The sequence below is a fragment of the Leopardus geoffroyi genome, chromosome C2 (assembly GCF_018350155.1).
Source record: "Leopardus geoffroyi isolate Oge1 chromosome C2, O.geoffroyi_Oge1_pat1.0, whole genome shotgun sequence".
Lineage (NCBI taxonomy): Eukaryota > Metazoa > Chordata > Mammalia > Carnivora > Felidae > Leopardus > Leopardus geoffroyi.
In genome coordinates, this window is record NC_059333.1 from 430,814 (window position 1) to 449,617 (window position 18,804).

At 49.3% G+C, this 18,804-nt stretch overlaps 1 protein-coding gene across 18 annotated transcripts in view; it reads right to left on the minus strand.

Moving 5' to 3' along the window:
• Nucleotides 1–18,804, minus strand: part of PCNT (pericentrin) — a 133,864-nt gene that overhangs the window by 79,924 nt on the left and 35,136 nt on the right. For all 18 annotated transcript variants that reach the window (XM_045501058.1, XM_045501050.1, XM_045501048.1 and 15 more), the window contains 6 exons: nt 17,927–18,179; nt 17,223–17,292; nt 13,461–13,593; nt 12,166–12,383; nt 5,366–5,835; nt 2,920–3,484 (listed from right to left, as the gene is read on the minus strand). In XM_045501058.1, coding sequence (XP_045357014.1) covers nt 2,920–3,484; nt 5,366–5,835; nt 12,166–12,383; nt 13,461–13,593; nt 17,223–17,292; nt 17,927–18,179 — 1,709 coding nt within the window. The remainder of the gene's footprint in view (nt 1–2,919; nt 3,485–5,365; nt 5,836–12,165; nt 12,384–13,460; nt 13,594–17,222; nt 17,293–17,926; nt 18,180–18,804) is intronic.

The window sequence follows — 18,804 nt, forward strand, 5'->3', positions numbered from 1 at the left end:
GTTTTGAAGGGACACATGCACCCCAATGATTGTAACAGCACTACCAATAATAGCCAAAGTATGGAAAGAGCCCAAATGTCCATCAACGAATAAATGGATAAAGAAGATGTGGTATGTATATATATATATATATATATATATATATATATACATATATATATATATACATATACACACACACACATATATATATATATACACGTATACATATATACATACATATATATATATATATATATATATATATACATATATATATATATATACAGTGAAGTATTACTTGGCAATCAAAAAGAATGAAATCTTGCCATTTGTAACTACGTGGATGGAACTAGAGTGTATTATGCTAAACGAAATTAGTCAGGAAAAGACAAATATCATATGACCTCACTCATATGAGGACTTTAAGAGACAAAACAGAAGAACATAAGGGAAGGGGAACAAAAATAATATAAAAACGGGGAGGGGGACAAAAACATAAGACACTCTTAAATATGGAGAACAAACTGAGGGTTGCTGGAGGGTTTGTGGGAAGGGGGATGGAAATGGGTAAGGGGCATTAAGGAATCTACTCCTGAAATCATCGCTGCACTAGATGCTAACTAACTTGGATGTAAGTTAAAAAAAAATAAATTAGGGGCGCCTGGGTGGCTCAGTCGGTTGAGTGTCCGACTTCAGCTCAGGTCATGATCTCACAGCTCGTGAGTTCGGGCCCCGCGTCGGGCTCTGGTGCTGACAGCTTGGAGCCTGGAGCCTGCTTCGGATTCTGTGTCTCCCTCTCTCTCTGTCCCAACCCACTCGCATTCTGTCTCTGTCTCTCTCAAAAATAAATAAACGTTAAAAGTTAATTAATTAATTAAATGAAAATTTAAAAAAAGAATTTACTACTGAAAAATAAAAATAAAAATAAAATGCAGTTTCAATCAATAAATTAAATACAAGCACAGTTTCATGTGTAAAATGTACCCGTTTCTCCCTCTGGAATATTCTTTTAAAACTTCATTTATTCTGAATCAACTAAACCAAGAAAATCGAACGTAAAGCCACAGGCTGGGAATGGGCCCTGTTCCCCATAGGACCTGTCTGCACAGAAGGAAACCAAAGCCAACATCGGAGGACCCGCGGCTGGAGAAGGCAGCACTGCCCTGCGGCACCGCCCACCATCCTCACACAGCTCCCCACGTTCACACCAGAGGGGCACGGCGGCTCTACCCACTCCTGAGGAGAAGCCGTGGCTGGAGCCACCCCGCACCTGTGCTGAGGCCTGAGCTCGAGGATGCAGGAGCTCCAGGGCTTTCCCCAAGGCCACACCTCGGGAGACACGGAACAGGCCGAATCTAAACGTAAAACGAAGACACCACGCCTACTAAAAGCAGGGTTACCTTTTCCCTTCCAATCTTAAGTAGAGCTGAACAGAGTCAGAGGGTAAACCAATGTTTAGAGCTAAGTCACCGTGAACGAAGGATGAAACCATCACAGGAACACCTTGTTACAAAAGCACCTGTGAAGCAGGTGGTCCCTGTGTTTACGCGAGTCGGAGACTTCCTGCTTTTTAGTCCGGAACACCGACTTCCTAAATACTTGACAAGACACTAACTCACCAGAACAGTGATTTTTACTTGATTTTACTGCCAGCTGGAGATCATGCCGCCACCACCCTTGGGCGGAAGAAGGCGCACATCCCATCCTGCGCGGGGCAGCAGCTGACCCCATCCACGTCTGGGAGCCTGGCATGCCCCGCTGGACGGCGCAGGGGACAGAGCAGGCCCGTCCACTGTGAGATGAAACCCACAGCCACCCCAGTCTGTGTGACGAGACGGTTTCAGGCCAAAGAGACGAGTGCTTAGTCTAGAGACACAGGTGCCACAGGTCTGCAGGTGAGGAGAGGGGGGTGCTGGCCCTTCCAGAAGTTCACTTCCACACTAAAACTTAAAGTACCTGTCAAGAAGCAGTCACTGCTCGGGGCACCTGGGTGGCTCAGTCGGTTAAGCATCCGACTTCAGCTCAGGTCATGATCTCAACGGTCTGGGAGTTCAAGGCCCGCGTCGGGCTCTGTGCTGACAGCTCAGAGCCTGGAGCCTGTTTCGGATTCTGTGTCTCCCTCTCTCTCTGACCCTCCCCCATTCATGCTGTCTCTCCCTGTCTCAAAAATAAATAAATATTTAATAAGAAAAAAAAAAAAAAAAGAAGCAGTCACTGCTCTTGAGACAGGACAGAAAGATGTAATTTCATGAAGCGTCAATAAAGGGAACCTGAGGGTGTGTGTGCACAACAGGAAGCCCTCGGAACTGTCTTACCACGAGGGTCAGAGACCACCTCGAGGTGCGCCCTGAAACCTGACAGCTCACACAGAATTCCATGTGTGCGTGCACGTGCACATCTCCCGAGGATCAGAGATCAAAGCCTTTACCAAGAGCTCTGCGATTAAAACTCTTAAAACAGGGGCTCCTGATTGGCTCTGTCAGTACAACATGCAACTCCTGAACTCGGGGTTGGGAGTTCAAGCCCCACATTGGATAAATTACTTAAAAATAAATCTTAAAAAACAAAAACAAAAACAAAAAAACGAAACAATCTCACATTCTAGGGGCACCTGCGTGGCTCAGTTGGTTAAGCGTCCGAGTTCAGCTCAGGTCATGATCTCACAGTTTGCGAGCTCAAGCCCCACATCCGGCTCACTGCTGTCAGACTGTCAGTGCAGAGCCCATTTCAGATCCTCTGTCCCGCTCTCTATGCTCCTCTGCTGCTTACACTCTCCCAAAAATAAATATTAAAAAAAAAAAAAAAAAAAAAGCTCACATTCTAACCCACCATAAGGAAGCCCCCACACTTGCCAAGGACGGGCAGCAGACCGTGAGACCCGCTCAGGGAGCCATGCACTTGGACGACAGGAAGGACCTGCCCGGACACCCGCCTCACCTGTGGCGCTCCCCAAAGCTCGTGGGGAGCTAGGGCTTTCCCATCCTCAGAACAGCTGGTGCTCCCGGGCGTCCTCAGGCTGTCCTCTACGGGCGGAAGGTCCCGGCCACGGTTCAGCTCGTCCTCTGGCTCCCGAGTCAGCACCGCAGGGTGAGACGCGTCCTTCTCCTGCAGCTGCTCCGCGAGGTGTGCCCGCAGCTGCTCCAAAGCCCGTCTGTGCTCCTCCCTCACGGCCTGCATCTCAGACCGGTGACGTGACTCCAGGTAATCCAGATGTGACGAGTGACTGGCCTCCAAAGCACTGACCGCGGCAGCGTGCTTCGTCCGCAGTTCAGCCACGCGGGCTTCTAAGAGAGCCCAGTGCTCACTCTCCATGGAGGCCCGCAGCTCCTCCGCCTGAGCCCGGTGTCTGGTCTCCAGTTCCGCCGTCAAGGACAGAACGTGCTGCTGGTGTCTCTCCCGGAGGAGTCGGAGCTCGCGGGCATGCTTCTCCTGGGCCTCCCGAAGGAGGGCATCCTGCTCCACGGTGAATTTCTCTGTGATTTCTTTCCGTTCTTCTAAAAACCTGAGAGGACACGCAAAGTGAATATGGGCAGCAGGATGTGCAGCCACAAGAGTGCCAACATCACTCTGAAAACCGACTCGGTTTCCTACATCGCCCCTGGATTTTAACTGCCCTTGCCACTCCTCCCTCTGCCATGGCCGGTCTGAGGCCACCACCATCAGAAGTAAGTGCATGGGGCGCCTGGGTGGCGCAGTCGGTTAAGCGTCCGACTTCAGCCAGGTCACGATCTCGCGGTCCGTGAGTTCGAGCCCCGCGTCGGGCTCTGGGCTGGTGGCTTGGAGCCTGGAGCCTGTTTCCGATTCTGTGTCTCCCTCTCTCTCTGCCCCTCCCCCGTTCATGCTCTGTCTCTCTCTGTCCCAAAAAATAAATAAACGTTGAAAAAAAAAAAAAATTAAAAAAAAAAAAAAAAAAAAAAAAAGAAGTAAGTGCAGAGTGAAGGGGCCACACTGAAGAGGAGTTCAAAGGCCAGAGCCCAGGCGTGCCCGCTCATAAACTGGAGGACACAGGAGCCACAGCAAGAAAGCACACACACGTTTCCGACAGGCACCACAGCAAAGCAGGTGTGACTGCTCACTCACGGCGACAAGAATCTCGACAGGGAAGGGGTCGCGGCATCGCTTGCAGGAGCCCACAGGGCCGCAAAGACCTCAGAAAAAGTTCGCTTGTGAATTAAGGGACGCAAAGTAGGAAGAGCCACACGTGGTGCTGGCCGGCAAACACACAGGCAGGCAGAAAGACTCCCTTCCAATCAGAGAGCCTAAAGCTCAACTGGGCATGCATTCCACACCAGTGAGGTCCCTGTTCAATTCTCACCAAGGCTAAGACCCGTGACTGTGTCCCCGTGCCAGCCCTCCACCAGATACCTCTGAAAGCGTTGCCACAGATCATCCCATTTAGCATCACCACACAGGGAGATCACGAAGGTTTTGCGAGGTTGAGTGTGGTGCCTGAAACCATCCAGCTTACACAGGGTGGGTCAAGATCTGAACTCAAGTTCTCAGCCCCCAGGTCAAAAGCTCTCGCACCTGACTCATGATGGGGGTAACAGCTGACACAGGAGAAAAGGCAGCACCAACATCAAGTCTGATGATCCCATGGCTCCCACACACCCCAGTCTCTACAGCCCTGGTTTGCAAAGAGTTAGCACTGACAGAGGCAAAGAACCAAATCACAATCTAAATCTATTTAAAATTTAAGGGAAGTACGTATATATTTTAGAAAGAAAAAGTTTATTTTTAAAATATATGTTTGAGTTTAAAAAACACACAAAAAGAACACGGATAAACTGCGTATCTTTTTGATAAAAGAAGTGTAAAGTTGGGGCACCTGGGTGGCTCAGTCAGTTAAGCATGTGACTTCAGTTCAGGTCATGATCTCACGTCTCGTGAGTTAAAGCCCCGTGTCGGGAGCCTGCTTCGGATTCTGTCTCCCTCTCCCTCTGCCCCTCCCCTGCTCATGCTCTCTCTTTCTCTCTCTCTCAAAAATAAACACTAAAAATTAAAATTAAAAAAATTAAAAAAGCATAAAGTCTTGCTTTTGAAATTTTAAAATGTGCAAAGAACAAAAATGATGTGGAAAATGCGTGCACAGTAGTGTCCACCAAAAAACACAGATCCCACCAGAAGGATGTGGACACTGTTTCTGCCGTGTTCCAGCACATCTGAGTCATGGGACATGTGCTTCTGTCCTGCTGTTATTTTAGGGTGAAGACTGCTTGGCCCCACCTTCCTGCACACCTTCCCGCTCTACTGAGAGCCTACAGCACGTCTTCCCAGGGGATCTGCCTCTCGCCCTCTGCTGGGCATCTGGGGGGTCAGGGGTTGGGTGGGAACCTGGCAGACGGCTCTCTACTTAGCATGCTGCTACAGGGAAGTCACCCACCTGTTCTGGGCCAGCATCAGCTGGAGGGCACAGTCCTCCTTCAGGCGGAGTGTAGCAAGCTCCCAGTCCTTGTCCACAGGAGCCAGACCACCACCCGGCTCCCGGCCACACTGGCTGCACTGCGGAAACTCGTCCCCAGCGAGCCCGAGCTCCAGCTGCCGTAGACGGCCCTGCTGCTCCACCAGGGACCCCTCCAGTTCCAGGATCTGGGCCGCCTGCTGATCCTGAAGTTGCCTCATTTTGATTTCTCGAAGCTCAAACTTGTTTATTATTAACTGTTTCTCAGATTCAGCTTGTTCCCTCAGGTCAAGGAGCATCAGCGTCACTTCCTCTTCAGCTTTTCTCTTTAGACCCTCACTTGTCACCTTCCATTCCTCCTCTCTTTCTTTGAATTCTTGCTTCATTAGTTGAATCTTCTCCTTAGCTTTCTTCAGCTCCTCCTGGTGATCTTCAACTAAGTTATATTTTACCTACAGACAACACAGTTTCATTCAAGTAAGAAGAAAAGGAAAGGAAAGGAAAGGAAAGGAAAGGAAAGGAAAGGAAAGGAAAGGAAAGAAAAGAAAAAAGAAAAGAAAAGGAAAGAAAAAAGATTACTGGCAATAATGACCCCCAAATGAGCTGTTCTTCGCCTCTGGAGCTGGCAGGCCTGGACAAACCAACAGAAATGAACATATACACACAAGTGTGCAGCAAACAGACAGGGCTGGAGGCCTTCTCTGTGTGCCAAGACCAGCAAAGGCGGGGAGGGGGGGAGCGGGGGGGCAGACACGTCACGGGTCTTAAGTCAAGGGGAAGGCCAACTCCCCGGCCACAGCAGAGCCACCATCAGTAAGGAGACGAAGTCCATGAGAACAGTAACAGCAAAAAGCACGACGAGTCCAAGCCTCTCTGGTCTTGCTCCATTCATATTCCAGCATCTACAAGGAACTTGAGCAAAGGGATGAGAAGCTAAAATTCATACTTAAGAGTATCCTGTGAAAAGGGAGGTGAATCACAAAGCTGAAAGTAGGCAAATGTTTTGATTTTCAAAAAAGGAAAGAAAATAGGTCAATAAACTACTGAATGTCATTGAAAAGAAACAAAACTAAAAATGGTATGTAAGACAGACCTCGACTCCTTATTTAAAGATTAAGTTATTGGGGCGCCTGGGTGGCTCAGTTGGTTAAGCGACCAACTTCGGCTCAGGTCATGATCTCGCGGTCCGTGAGTTCAAGCCCCGCACTGGGCTCTGTGCTGACAGCTCAGAGCCTGGAGCCTAATTCAGATTCTGTGTCTCCCCATCTCTCTACCCCTCCCCTGCTCACGCTCTGTGTCTCTCTGTCTCTCAATAATAAATACACGTTTATTAAAAAAAAAAAAAAAATTAAAAGAAAAATGAAGTTATTAAAGTGGCACCTGGCTGGTTCAGTCAGTCAAACATTCAACTCTTGATCTCGGGGTCATGAGTGCAAGCCCCAAGCTGGGTGCAGAGTTTGCTTTAAAAAAAAAAAGAAGTTATTAAAAATAAAGTTTAGGGTCACTGCTTCTGGAGATGGCTGAGAAGCTCTAATCAGGCCAACCCTCCCAGATAACAGCTATAAACACTGGAAAAAATGTAAGAAGCTACCTGAAGACCTGAGAGAGCATCTAAAAGCAAGCAAATTGTGGGCCATTTGGGTGGCTCAGTCGACTGTACGTTCAACTTCGGCTCAGGTCACGATCTCGTGGTCCATGAGTTAGAGCCCCATGTCATGCTCTGTGGAGCTGCTTCAGATTCTGTGTCTCCCTCTCTCTCTGCCCCACCCCCGCTCATGCTCTGTCTCTGTCTCTCTCAAAAATAAATAAAAACATTTAAGAAAAAATTCAAAGCAAGCGGTGTGGAGAAGGGTTGGACACCCAGAAAAAATAATAGCAGTGGGCAATTTACCTGTCCGTGCCATGCACACTAGAATCCCATCATCTTACTTGTTTGAAGAGAAGAGGTAGAAACTGAGAGATGAAAGCCCATTAGGACAGAGCCAGAGAAAGAAAGCTGAAAAATCTGTGCATAAACCTAGCCCAAATCTCAGTCTAACCCCTGATGCATAAGTGTGTGGGCAGACTCCAAGAGCCGACCAACACAGAGAAGGTATAACATGGAGTCAAAATCCAGCCAAGTTAACTATCTGCTAAAAATGGGGGGAAAAAAAACAAACCAATACTCTTTAGAGGAACACAACAGAATCCAGAGTCTCCACAGTGTATTATTCGCAATGTCCAGAATATAATAATCCAAAATGAGTTGATATACAAATAAACAGGAACTATGATCCATGCTAAAAAGAAAATATAATCATTAGAGAACAACCCCAAGATAACACAAATGCGAAATTAGCAGACAAAGGTTTTAAACAGCTATCATAATTACACTTACACACATAAAGAAAAAGACACTCATAATGAATAAAAGAATAGCGAATCACAGTGAAGATAAAGGACACTCTTAAGAACCAAATAGAATTCTAGAGTTGGAAAGCACAATATCTGAAATTTAAAAAGTCACTAGGTGGACTTAAAAGCAGATCAGAGCTAACGAATGATAGTCCGTGAACTGGAAGATTGATAGAATTTAACCAACAGGAAGGAAAAAAGATTAGAAAAAATAAACAGAACCTCAGAAACTGAAAGATATAACATCCATGGAAATGGAGTTCCAAGAAGGAAAGGAGAGAATGGAGCAGAAATAAAAAACTGAAGAACATACTCAGTAAAAACTCCTCAAATTAGGAGAAAGACACAAATACATAGACTCTTCTGTAAGTCACTAAAAACAGACCACCATTTCAGTAATGTGATCATTAAATAAGAAAAGATAAAGTCTATCTAGTTTAAAGGTTTTTGTTTTTGTTTTCTCAGATAACTATGTTTCTTAGGGTTAGGGTTTCTTTTTCTCAAATATTCATAATTCATTTTATGCACGGATTTTAAGAATTTCATGAGAGAGGGGCACCTGGATGGCTGAGTTGGTTAAGCATCCAATTTCGGCTCAGGTCAACGATCTCGCAATTTGGGAAGTCAAGCCCCCATCCGTCTCTCTGCTGTCAGTACAGAGCCCACTTCAGATCCTCTGTCATTCTCTCTCTCTGCCCCTCCCCTGCTTGTGCCTGCTCCCTTAAAAATTAAAAAAAAGTTTTAAAAAGAATTTCATGAGAGAAAAAATACCAAAGAAAATCACACCTAAGCACATCATAGTAAAATGACTGAGAATAAAACAGAAAGAGAAAAACCTTTGAAAGAGCTAAAAAGAAATGATACATTACATTTAGATAAATATTGATTTGAATGATCACTGACTTCTCATGAGAAATAAGGTCACAAGTAACAACATCTTTAAATCCTGAAAAAAATCCTGTCACCTTGCCTTCTAGATACAGCAAAAATTATCTTCAAGAAAGAAGGTAAAAGAAAACTTATTTAATAGCAGATCCGCACAATAAGAATGCTTAAAGGAAATGCGTCAGGCTGAAAGGAAGCACTACCAAATGGAAACTCAGACCTTCGGGAAGAAACAAAGAGCACTGTAAATGCTAAATGTAAGACTACTTTTCCTCTTAATTTCCTTCAAGTATACATGACTATTCAAAACAAAACTTACCCACACAAACAGACGTAACACCTATAAAAATTACGGCATAAAAAACAAAGAAAACATGATAAATGCACCTACCCACTCACAGGACTCTCACATTTGATCTGAAATGGTACACTGTTAACCTTGAGAAGATCGTGAGGAAAACGTATGCTCTACTCCCGAAAGCAACCACTAAGCACACAGCAGATACATAAAAATCAGTTCTAAGGGGCGCCTGGATGTCTCAGTCAGTTAAGTCTCTGACTCTTGATCTCAGCTCAGGTCTTGTTTTCCGGGTTGTGCATTAAAGCCCCATGCTGGGCTCTGCTTCCCCCCCCCAAATCAATCCTAAAAATATTCAAATAACCCAAAAGGCAAGAAAGAAGGAACAAAGGGAACAAAAAAAGAAAACAAAAAGAAAAACAGATGGACCTTGTAGAAAACTAACAGCAAAATGGTAGACATAAGTCAAACCAGATCAATAATGAACCAAAATGTTAACAAACTAAACACTCCAATAAAAGTTAAAGAGTTTGTCAGAATGGAGTTTTAAAAATATCCAACTATAGGGGCGCCGAGGTGGCTCAGTAGGTTAAGTGTCTGACCCTTCACATTGGCTCAGGTCATGATCTCACTGTTTCTGGGTGTGAGCCCCACATTGGGCCCTGCGCTGATATGTGGAGCCTGCTTGGGATTCTCATTCTCATCTCTCTCTCTCTCTCTCTCTCTCTGCCCCTCCCCTGCTCATTCTCTCTCACTCTAAAAAGAAATAAATAGGGGTGCCTGGGTGGCTCAGTTGGTTGAGTGTCCAACTTCGGCTCAGGTCATGATCTCACAGTTTGTGGGTTTGAGCCCCACATCGGGCTCTGTGCTGACAGCTCAGAGCCTGGAGCCTGCTTCGGATTCTGTGTCTCCCTCTCTCTGCCCCTTCCCCGCTCATGCTCTGTCTCTCTCTGTCTCTCAAATATGAATAAACATTAAAAAAATTAAATTCAATTTAAAAAAAGAGAAAGAAAATAAAAAGAAATAAACTTAAAAAAATAATCTAATTAGGGGCGCCTGGGTGGCGCAGTCGGTTAAGCGTCCGACTTCAGCCAGGTCACGATCTCGCGGTCCGTGAGTTCGAGCCCCGCGTCGGGCTCTGGGCTGATGGCTCAGAGCCTGGAGCCTGTTTCCGATTCTGTGTCTCCCTCTCTCTCTGCCCTTCCCCCGTTCATGTTCTGTCTCCCTCTGTCCCAAAAATAAATAAACGTTGAAAAAAAAAAATTAAAAAAAAATAATAATAATAATCTAATTAGACGGCTCAGAGCCTGGAGCCTGCTTCAGATTCTGTGTCTCCCTCTCTCTCTCTGCCCCTTCCCAGCTCATGCCCTGTCTTACTCTCAGAAATATATAAACATTATAAAATAAAAATAAATGTTTAACTATATGCTGTGCGTACGTGTAATATATTAAAAAATAAATATGTGGTCTTTGTGCCCAGTTCCTGACACACAGCTGTGAAAACCCTTGGGATCCCTGGAAAAAGAGAGTCTCTTGCATGCTAATGAGATAGCAGGTGTCTGGGGTTCTCTGGGTGGCTTCAGCATGGGAGCCGGTCCCCGGAAAAATCAAGCATGATTAGAGAGGGCTGGAACTTTCAGCCCCACACCCCTAAACCTCCATAGAGCGAAGAGGGTTGGAGGTGAGAGTTCAATCACCGACGGCCAATGATTTAATCAACCACATTATGTAATGCAGCTTCCATAAAACCCCCTAAAGGGTTGGTGGGTGAGTGTGTGGAGGCACTGAACAGTGACACGACTGCAGAGGGCCCGGCAGCTGCATATCACCCCCACCTTAGCCTATGCCTCTCTTCCATTTGGTTGCTTCAGCTGGCATCCTTCGTAGTAAACTGCTAACAGTAAACTGTCTCCCTGACTTCCAGGAGCCTGAAAGGGGAAGGTGGGTGTGTTTGGGAGTATTCAGACTTTGAAGCCAAGTCAGGCAGAAGTGAGTAGGTAACCTGGGAACCCAATAATTGCAAATGGCTTTGAGGTGGGGTTAGTCTCATGGGACTGAGCCCTTAACCTACGGAGGTCCAACACCAAGTCCAGGTAGTTACTCTCAATAGATGAATAGTAAAAGGGACAGGAAAAGGTACGCCACACAAACAAAATTCAAATGAAGGCTGGAATGACTATACTGATGAAAGAGAAAGTAGACTGCAATACAAACAATGCCACAAAGAATAATACGGAGAACAGAGAAAACGGATACTTCATTAAGGATAAAAAGGTAACTTTTTCAGGAAGACAGAAAAATCACAAATGTGAATGTGTGTAGTAACGGGCCTTTAAATACTTAAAGATTGGCAAAATTAAAGGGGAAAATAGATAATTCTACACCCCTCTCTCAGTAATGGATGTAAGTAGGTAAAATGGTGGTCCAGGAAACATACAAACACCTAAACATCGGAAGCCATTGAGGGAAGCCCACACAACTTTCCATAAAACTCTATCTTTAGTTCTGTTTTGAGGCAAGTCTTCACCATTGCTTTAGAGAAGAACATATGATCAAATGTGCAGGTAATAACATCGTATGAAATTCAGTTTTGATGGAGAACGAAAATCCAAAAACGACCTCTGCGGGAAAGAGCACAGGGGAGAGCATCAGGCCACAAGCGTGAAGTGGAGGGAATATGGCTGTCAGCACACCTGTGGAAAAGGCTTAAAAAAGCTCTGATCGCACGGATTCTATTGTTCCAATGCAGGGATGAGCCACACCCTGAGCAGCACACACAGCCAAGCCTACTAGGAATCTGGCTGAGGCCGCGCTGGACCGTCTGTCAGCGTGAGCAATGCACGGGGGTCTCCTCACTCGCACGGCACACTCTCTGGCTGCACGACCGACAGCAGGAAGAGCGCAGGGGCTCAACAGCACTGGAGACACCAGGGTGCACAGAGCCCGCAGATGGCCATGCCAACCAGCCTGCACCTCACCCCCGCCCCGGGTCTCAGGATGCCCAGATAGTCCCTTAACCCCAGAAGCAGGGGGAAGGAGGAACGAGGAGTCAAACCCTGGCCTGGCTCCGGGTGGAACCCCATCCTGACAGTGAGGAGGCGCTGAGCAAACACGGCTGCAGGCAGCAGGAGGGACAGAGCCGCGGGACTCATGGGGGTCTCCACACAAGTGTGCCACTGCGGAGGCGGGCTGGATCCACACTTACCCTCTCCAAGTCCTCCTTCAGGCGGATTTCATGCCGCAACCTCTCGTGTAAATTTCTATTTTCTAGTTTTAAGACACCAATTTCTTCCTTGAGCTCCGACTGAAGAAATGAGAGTTTAAGCTTGTGCTCAGCTTCTAAACTCAAGACTCTGGCTGCCACCTCTGTCTCTACCTCCGAGGCTGTGTCCTGCGCACACAGGAGAGGCACTCGAGCAAGTTCTGTGAGGGACGGGAAGGCAGGGAGGACAGTCAGGCACGACCCTCGAGGACATCACACGTAGCAAACAAGAAGAACACTCATCTTCCAACACTTCAGACAACACGGACACTCAGACTGTGGCCACCCCCGGGTGAGCCCAGTCGGGAGCTCATGGGCTGTCACAGCACAGCACCCCTGTGCCCCCAGCCCCAGAAAACGAGCCTGCAGCTGCCACCCTGTCCTGAGCCACCCACACCCACTCAACACCCACTCCATCCCTTTAGTTGGGTATCAGGTGACTGTTACCCCCCAGTGGCGGGGGGACGTGTAATTCTGGACCATTGGTAGCCCAGGCCCTTTCTGGGCCGTTCAGGTTGGGACTTGTTACCTTCCCGGGTTCAACAATGATCTGAACAGCGGACACAGGCACTCCGTGTGTGCCCATCACTGCCCAGTGACCGTAAGGCACTGTGTGGTGGCCGTGAAGGACGTCTCACACAGGAAGGAGAACAGTGAGCGGCAGATGCCAAGCACAGCATAACCCTTGCTCCCGGGGACCATGCTCCTCCTCGCAGCCTGCCTCACCAGCTCCAAGGGAGCCCTTGGCTAAAACAGGTGGTCACGTCAGAGCACCCCAACAGGGACCTGACCCCCATACCCTCGCACGGGACCCTCTGTCTCGCCTCCTCAGGGCGACAAGGGGTGGCAACAGCGCCCACCCGCAGGGCTGGCCCAGCTACCGCAGTGAGTGGCTGCGCTGCCCGCACCTCCTGGAACCCGTGTCCAGGGCTGGCCTTACACTGCTCCCCTAAGCAGCCAGGCCACTAACCGTCCCCATCTGCTGCAACCACTGGGAGGATCACAGCTTCTCCGTCTACCACCTCCTGTGTGCCCCTGTCTGCTGCGACCCCTCGTGCTGCACCCAGTCAGGTCCTCTCCTGACACGCCCCAAGCCCGGCCCCTTAACTCTGAGGACACTACCAGGGAGGACCTGCAGAGTACAGGGTGGGCGTGTCCAGAGAACCCACAACCTTCCCCCAGACCGTTCCCTGTGGGCCAGACAGCCGCCAGCACAGGCAGCAAGGAAGTACACGCACCTTCATCAGGGCCTTCTGAGAACCCTGTGTGCTGCTCCCCTTCCATCACCTGCGGCCCTGCGAGGTCCACCTCCTGCCGGCCTTCCAGGGAAGACTTCAATGCTGCTAGTTGGCGCCAGTGGGCTGCTTCTAACTGTGTGTGCAAATCAGGAAAAAAAAATATCACAAAAGAAGTGTTACAAGGGACCTCTCTGCTAGTCACCTGATCACTGCCTCCCAGGGAACTCGCTGGGATGTGCATGTTCACACCATCCCCCCCATCCCTAGCATCTCACCTCCAGGGGGGCCAGGTGACTCAGGGAGATGGGACCTGAGGACACGGGCACATACCACTGACTGGCGAGCCCTCCTCCCTCCCGGGCTGTGCTCACCGAAGCCAATGCAGAGCCCCAGCTGCAGGGACACCAACCAGGCCATTCCTGGGAGCCTGACCAGAACTTTTTTGGAGCTGCAGGCAGACCCTGATGACCAGACCCCTTCCCAAAGCCAGGGCCTCAGCCTTTACCAAAGGCACCCTGTTCCTCTGTGGGGGCTCCGGGATTTCCCCAGCCTATTTACTCCCGTGCCTCTTCCCTCCCAGTCCGTGTCTCCCCCATGTCCCCTTCTGAAGCCAGACACATGCTGCCGGCTCGGGACATGGACCTGCCCCAAGGGAAAGGTCTCTCTCTGGTCGCTGCTGTGAGCACCCCTGACAAGAGGCCCAACCCAAGCATCCTCTAGAAGGGAGGCAAGAAGGGCTCAGTGCAGGTACTGTTGTTTCCTGTTCCCCTAAAAATAGTAAATCCATCTTCCTAAGATATCACAGAGGAGTCACATCAATCTACACTTCAAGTTCACAGTAAACTCAAGTTATATTTAAAATCAAGACTTAAATTCCTACATTGTTATAGGAATGAGCCACTGACTGACAGCAAGAATCCAGTCCAGAAACAGACTTGTGCCCCTGGGACAACCGTAGGCACACAATAGGTTGTGTTTCAACAAGTCTGGCCTGAAGGAGTGACTAGCCATTTGGAAAAAGGAAACAAACCCAGAGTCTATTCCTCCTGCTGGACAACAGCTAAATACCAGGTGGATAAAACTAAAGCTAAAAAGGCTTTAAAAGAATCAGAAGGTGGTGCACGGAAATAGTGCGACACTCTGGGAACTGGGACGAAGAGCCAGAGGCCGAGGAGGACGCACAAGTGCAGACCCAGGCCCATGAGTCCCAGCGCGAGAGGGAAGCAGGCGGGGACTCCAAACCGCAGGGGAGGGGACAAATGCCTCGAGGGCAAAGGTGTGAACTGAGCATCAGAGAGAGAGAATGGTCAGCTCAACCTTATTAAAAACCAAAGAAACGCAAACTAAAAAAAGACACCAGCTGTCAGTAAGTGAGGAACACACTCTGGCAAGGCCCAGGGGCAGCAGGAGGGAAGTGGGGCTCCCACACGCTTGACGTGAGTTCAGCCAGGTGCCCTGAGGAGTGGCCTGTCGAAATTTTAAACACGCAAACAAGCGAGCGTGCACACACACACTCACACACACACACATACATCCCATCATTCTTATCTTCTCTCCTTCCTGCAACATGGCCACTATGACAGGAAAAGTTTAACTTATAAGCCTACGAGGAGAAGAAACAGGAAGAGGTAATGAACCAAAGCTGACCAACCTTGAAAGACAGAAATCAGTGCCCGCGGCAAGTCTAGGGCCCAGGAGGCAAAGGGGCTGCACGCCCCAGGGTGCACACACGGGCCAGGAGGCAGGGCCTAGGGACAGGGGACCTGGCCACCTAAGGCAGGACCCCAGGAGCAGCCGTGCCGCCAGTCAGAGCTCCTCGAGACCAACGATGCCCCACGCTTCCCATGAAGACACGGCTATGGGTCCCGAACCAACACAGGAGAAACCTAGGTCCTCACAGAAACCCAGATGGACGGAGACAAAGCAGGGACACACGGGAGACACAAGAAACCCTTTAATGCCAATGGTCTTCAGACAGGTGAGAGAGACTCTGGCCCCATGGCACGGACACAACAGAAAAAGGAAGCAGAAACCCCAGAAATTAAAAACGCAATGCAAATAGGAAATTTAACAGAAAAATTTAACGAATATAAGAAAACCGGTGGCTTCATCCACAGGAGCTGCCAAGAGAGCACAGGACACTGAAGAGTGGTGACGAACAGAACAGCAGCAGACTTCCCAGAGCGCAGGGGACGGGCCTCGGACACAGAGCCCTCCCCATTCCCAGCACGAAGTGGGGGGACATGCATGAACTACCGTCTCAGAACTCCAGGGAACATATAGGGGACCCCGGAGCTGCTGGAGGCACGGGCAGCACACAAAGGGGGAATCAGCAGGTCGGGCAGTTCTCCACAGCGCTGGGGCCAGAGGACGGAGAACGTTCCAGATGTCACACCAACCAATCACACAGCAGAAGGAAACAAGTTCTCAGGGGTTGTCCTCATGTTCCCTCGAGTCTCCACTGAGGGCACAGGTACTACAGACACACAGCCGCCCCCCACGCAGCATGGACCACCCAACTAGTCCCATGATGGAAGTGCACAGGGGGCCCAGAGGGTGGGACAGCGCAGTGAACAAGGACAACGGGCCGCATCCGGCCAGGAGGTGCTGTTGTGCTGGGCACGAGGGGTCTGCTGCAGCAGCCACACCACACCCCACAGGACACGCAAGGAAGTGGGAGGGAGCCCCCAGGACACGGCGCTCCCGTCCCAGGAAATCATCACACGGACACAGAGTTCTAGAAAAGAACACGAGCAATGGGAGACTAGGAGCATCCTGTTACAATAGGCCCAGCACCTCAGAAGGGGACTGCTTGGAAACAGAGACACAGGGGCGCGTGTGCACAGACAAAGCACGTGAAGAGGCTGCTGCCCGCAAGCCAAGAAGACAGGCCTCAGAAGAAACCAGCCCTGACCTCCAACTTCCAGCCTCCAGACTAAGATGATCCATTTCTGCTGTGTGACCACCCGGTGGACGGTATTTGTTGTAGCTGCCTGAGGTGAGCAAGACACACCCTGAATGAGAACAACAGACGCTCACACTGAAGCCACTGCTCACTGGGGCAGAGTGCACCTGCACAAGGCCACCGCGCTCTGTGACGGTGTGCCATCTGCCCAGGATAACAGCCACAAGACCCAGACTACCGACACCTCAAGGCATCACCATCAAATAAAAAGGAACCTCAGGTGACAGGAAGGCCACACTGGCCACATCTCAAGTGCTCACAACTCAAGTGTCCACGGACTGATGAATGGATACAGAAGACACGGTGTGTATATATACACACAATGAACACTGGTCGGCCATAAAAAAGGAGATCTTGCCATTTGTGACAACATGGATGGACCTTGAGGGTCTAATGCTAAGCAAAATAAGTCAGAGAAGGACAAATATCACTTAAAACGGAGCTCACAGACGCAGAGAACAGACTGATGGTAGCCAGGCTTGGGAGTGGGGAGATGGGTGAAAGATCAGAATGTACGAACTTCCAGTTACAAAATGAACACGTCCTGGGGAGGTCACGCACAGCCTGGGGACTCCAGTTACAAATGCGATATTGTGCATTTGAAAGCTGCTAAGAGTGATCTTAAAAGTTCTCATCACAAGAGAAAGAGACTCTGCAGGCCTGTGTGCTGACAGGTGCTAAGTGGGCTCACTGCGGTGATCACTTTCAATCACACAAATGTCAACTCTCTACCTTGTGCACCTGAAGCCAATGTTACGTGTCCACGTCCCCTCAATTAAGGAAAGAACAGAGATCACCTCAGATTGAAGGCTGGGTCCATCAACGTGCTCTCTCCTTCGTTTTTCAGACCTCTCTTCTAAAAACGCACTGGATGAACGAGAGAAAAGGTGTTCTGAAATCGCGGCCTGTGCCCTGTCTCCTCCGGAGCTCTGCTCCCTCCCTCACTGCTCCCTCACCAGGAGCCTACTTCCCCTACTTCCCATCAACGACAGGAGCCCATGGCTGAGTGAGGCATTTCTGCGGGACTGCACAACCATACGACGGGAGCCAAGTGTTGGAGCAGAAGGGACCCGGGGTGCTCAAGCCACACGCTCTGCTCCTAGCCTTAATGCTCCCCTGTTCTGAGGCCCAAACATAAATGCGTTTCTAAAATACAAGTCTCCACTGACCTAAAATCACAAATAAAACTAGATTTCAACTCAGCTCAAGGCTCCCATGTTTCAAAAACACCTTTAAGTGTCGTCTGGGTGGCTCAGTCAGTTAAGCGTCCAACTCTTGATTTCAGCTCAGGTCATGATGTCATGGCTCCTGGGATCTAGCCCCACGTAGGGCTCTGCACTGATGGCACGGAGCCTGCTTGGGATTCTTTCTCCTTCTGCCCCTCCCCTGCTCGCGTGTGTGCATGCAGGCTTGCTCTCGCTCTCTAAACATTTTTTTTTTTAAAGCTTTTAAAAAACAAAACAAACAAAAAACACCTTTAGGATGAAAATCACTTATTTACCTGATGTCCACAGATTCCAGAAAAGACTCTTCATTCGCCTCCTGCAGCCGCTGCTGTAACAGAATCAGGTCTTCTTGGTAACTCTTCTCAGCATCCTTTAATTTCTGCTCAAAATAAATCCTCAACTGTTCCAGCTCAGACTCGTGCTCGGTTTTCTCTCGCTGCTGCTGCTGCTGCTGCTGCTGGAAGTCTTGCTTTAGGTGCCCCAGTCCTTCCACATGAGGCGCGTGGGCCAGGAGCTGGTCGGGTAACTCTTTAATGGGAAGGAATGATGAGATCACCTTCGGATCAAACACGAAGGAAACGTCAGGAGACACTGCAGACCCTCAACTCCAAAAAGGGCCCTGGTCCTGGCACCATGAAGGTGAAGCAGGAACCCTCCGTGGCTTACGCTGGGGGGGTGCCTCATGCAGGAAGGATCCCATTCCCCCCCCCCCCCCCGCCAAAGCAAAGTGCTTTCTAAGGCTGGTGCTGAAGGCCTCAGAGAGACTGGAAGTGCGAGAGAGGCACTCCGTGTGCTGCTGGGGTCTCTGAGTGTGAAGGGGCCGCGCTGTGGGCAGCCTCGAGGAGCTGAGAGCTCCAGCCAACAGCCAGCAAGGAAACAAGACCTCAGCCCTACAACCGCAGGGACTCAATTCTGCCAGCCTCAGTGAGCCAGGTCGAGGCCCAGCCAACACCTTGATTCCGGCGACAGGTGATCCTGGGCAGAAAATCCAGCCACACCATCTCAGACTTCCAATCTACAGAACATCTGCCAGCTGATAAACGTGTGTGGCTTTAAGCCACTAAGTCTGCCAGAATCTATTAAGAGCAACAGTACAGTGACACACACTGACCTCAAGAGAACTTACCACCACCACTATTTTCAGCAAGAGAAT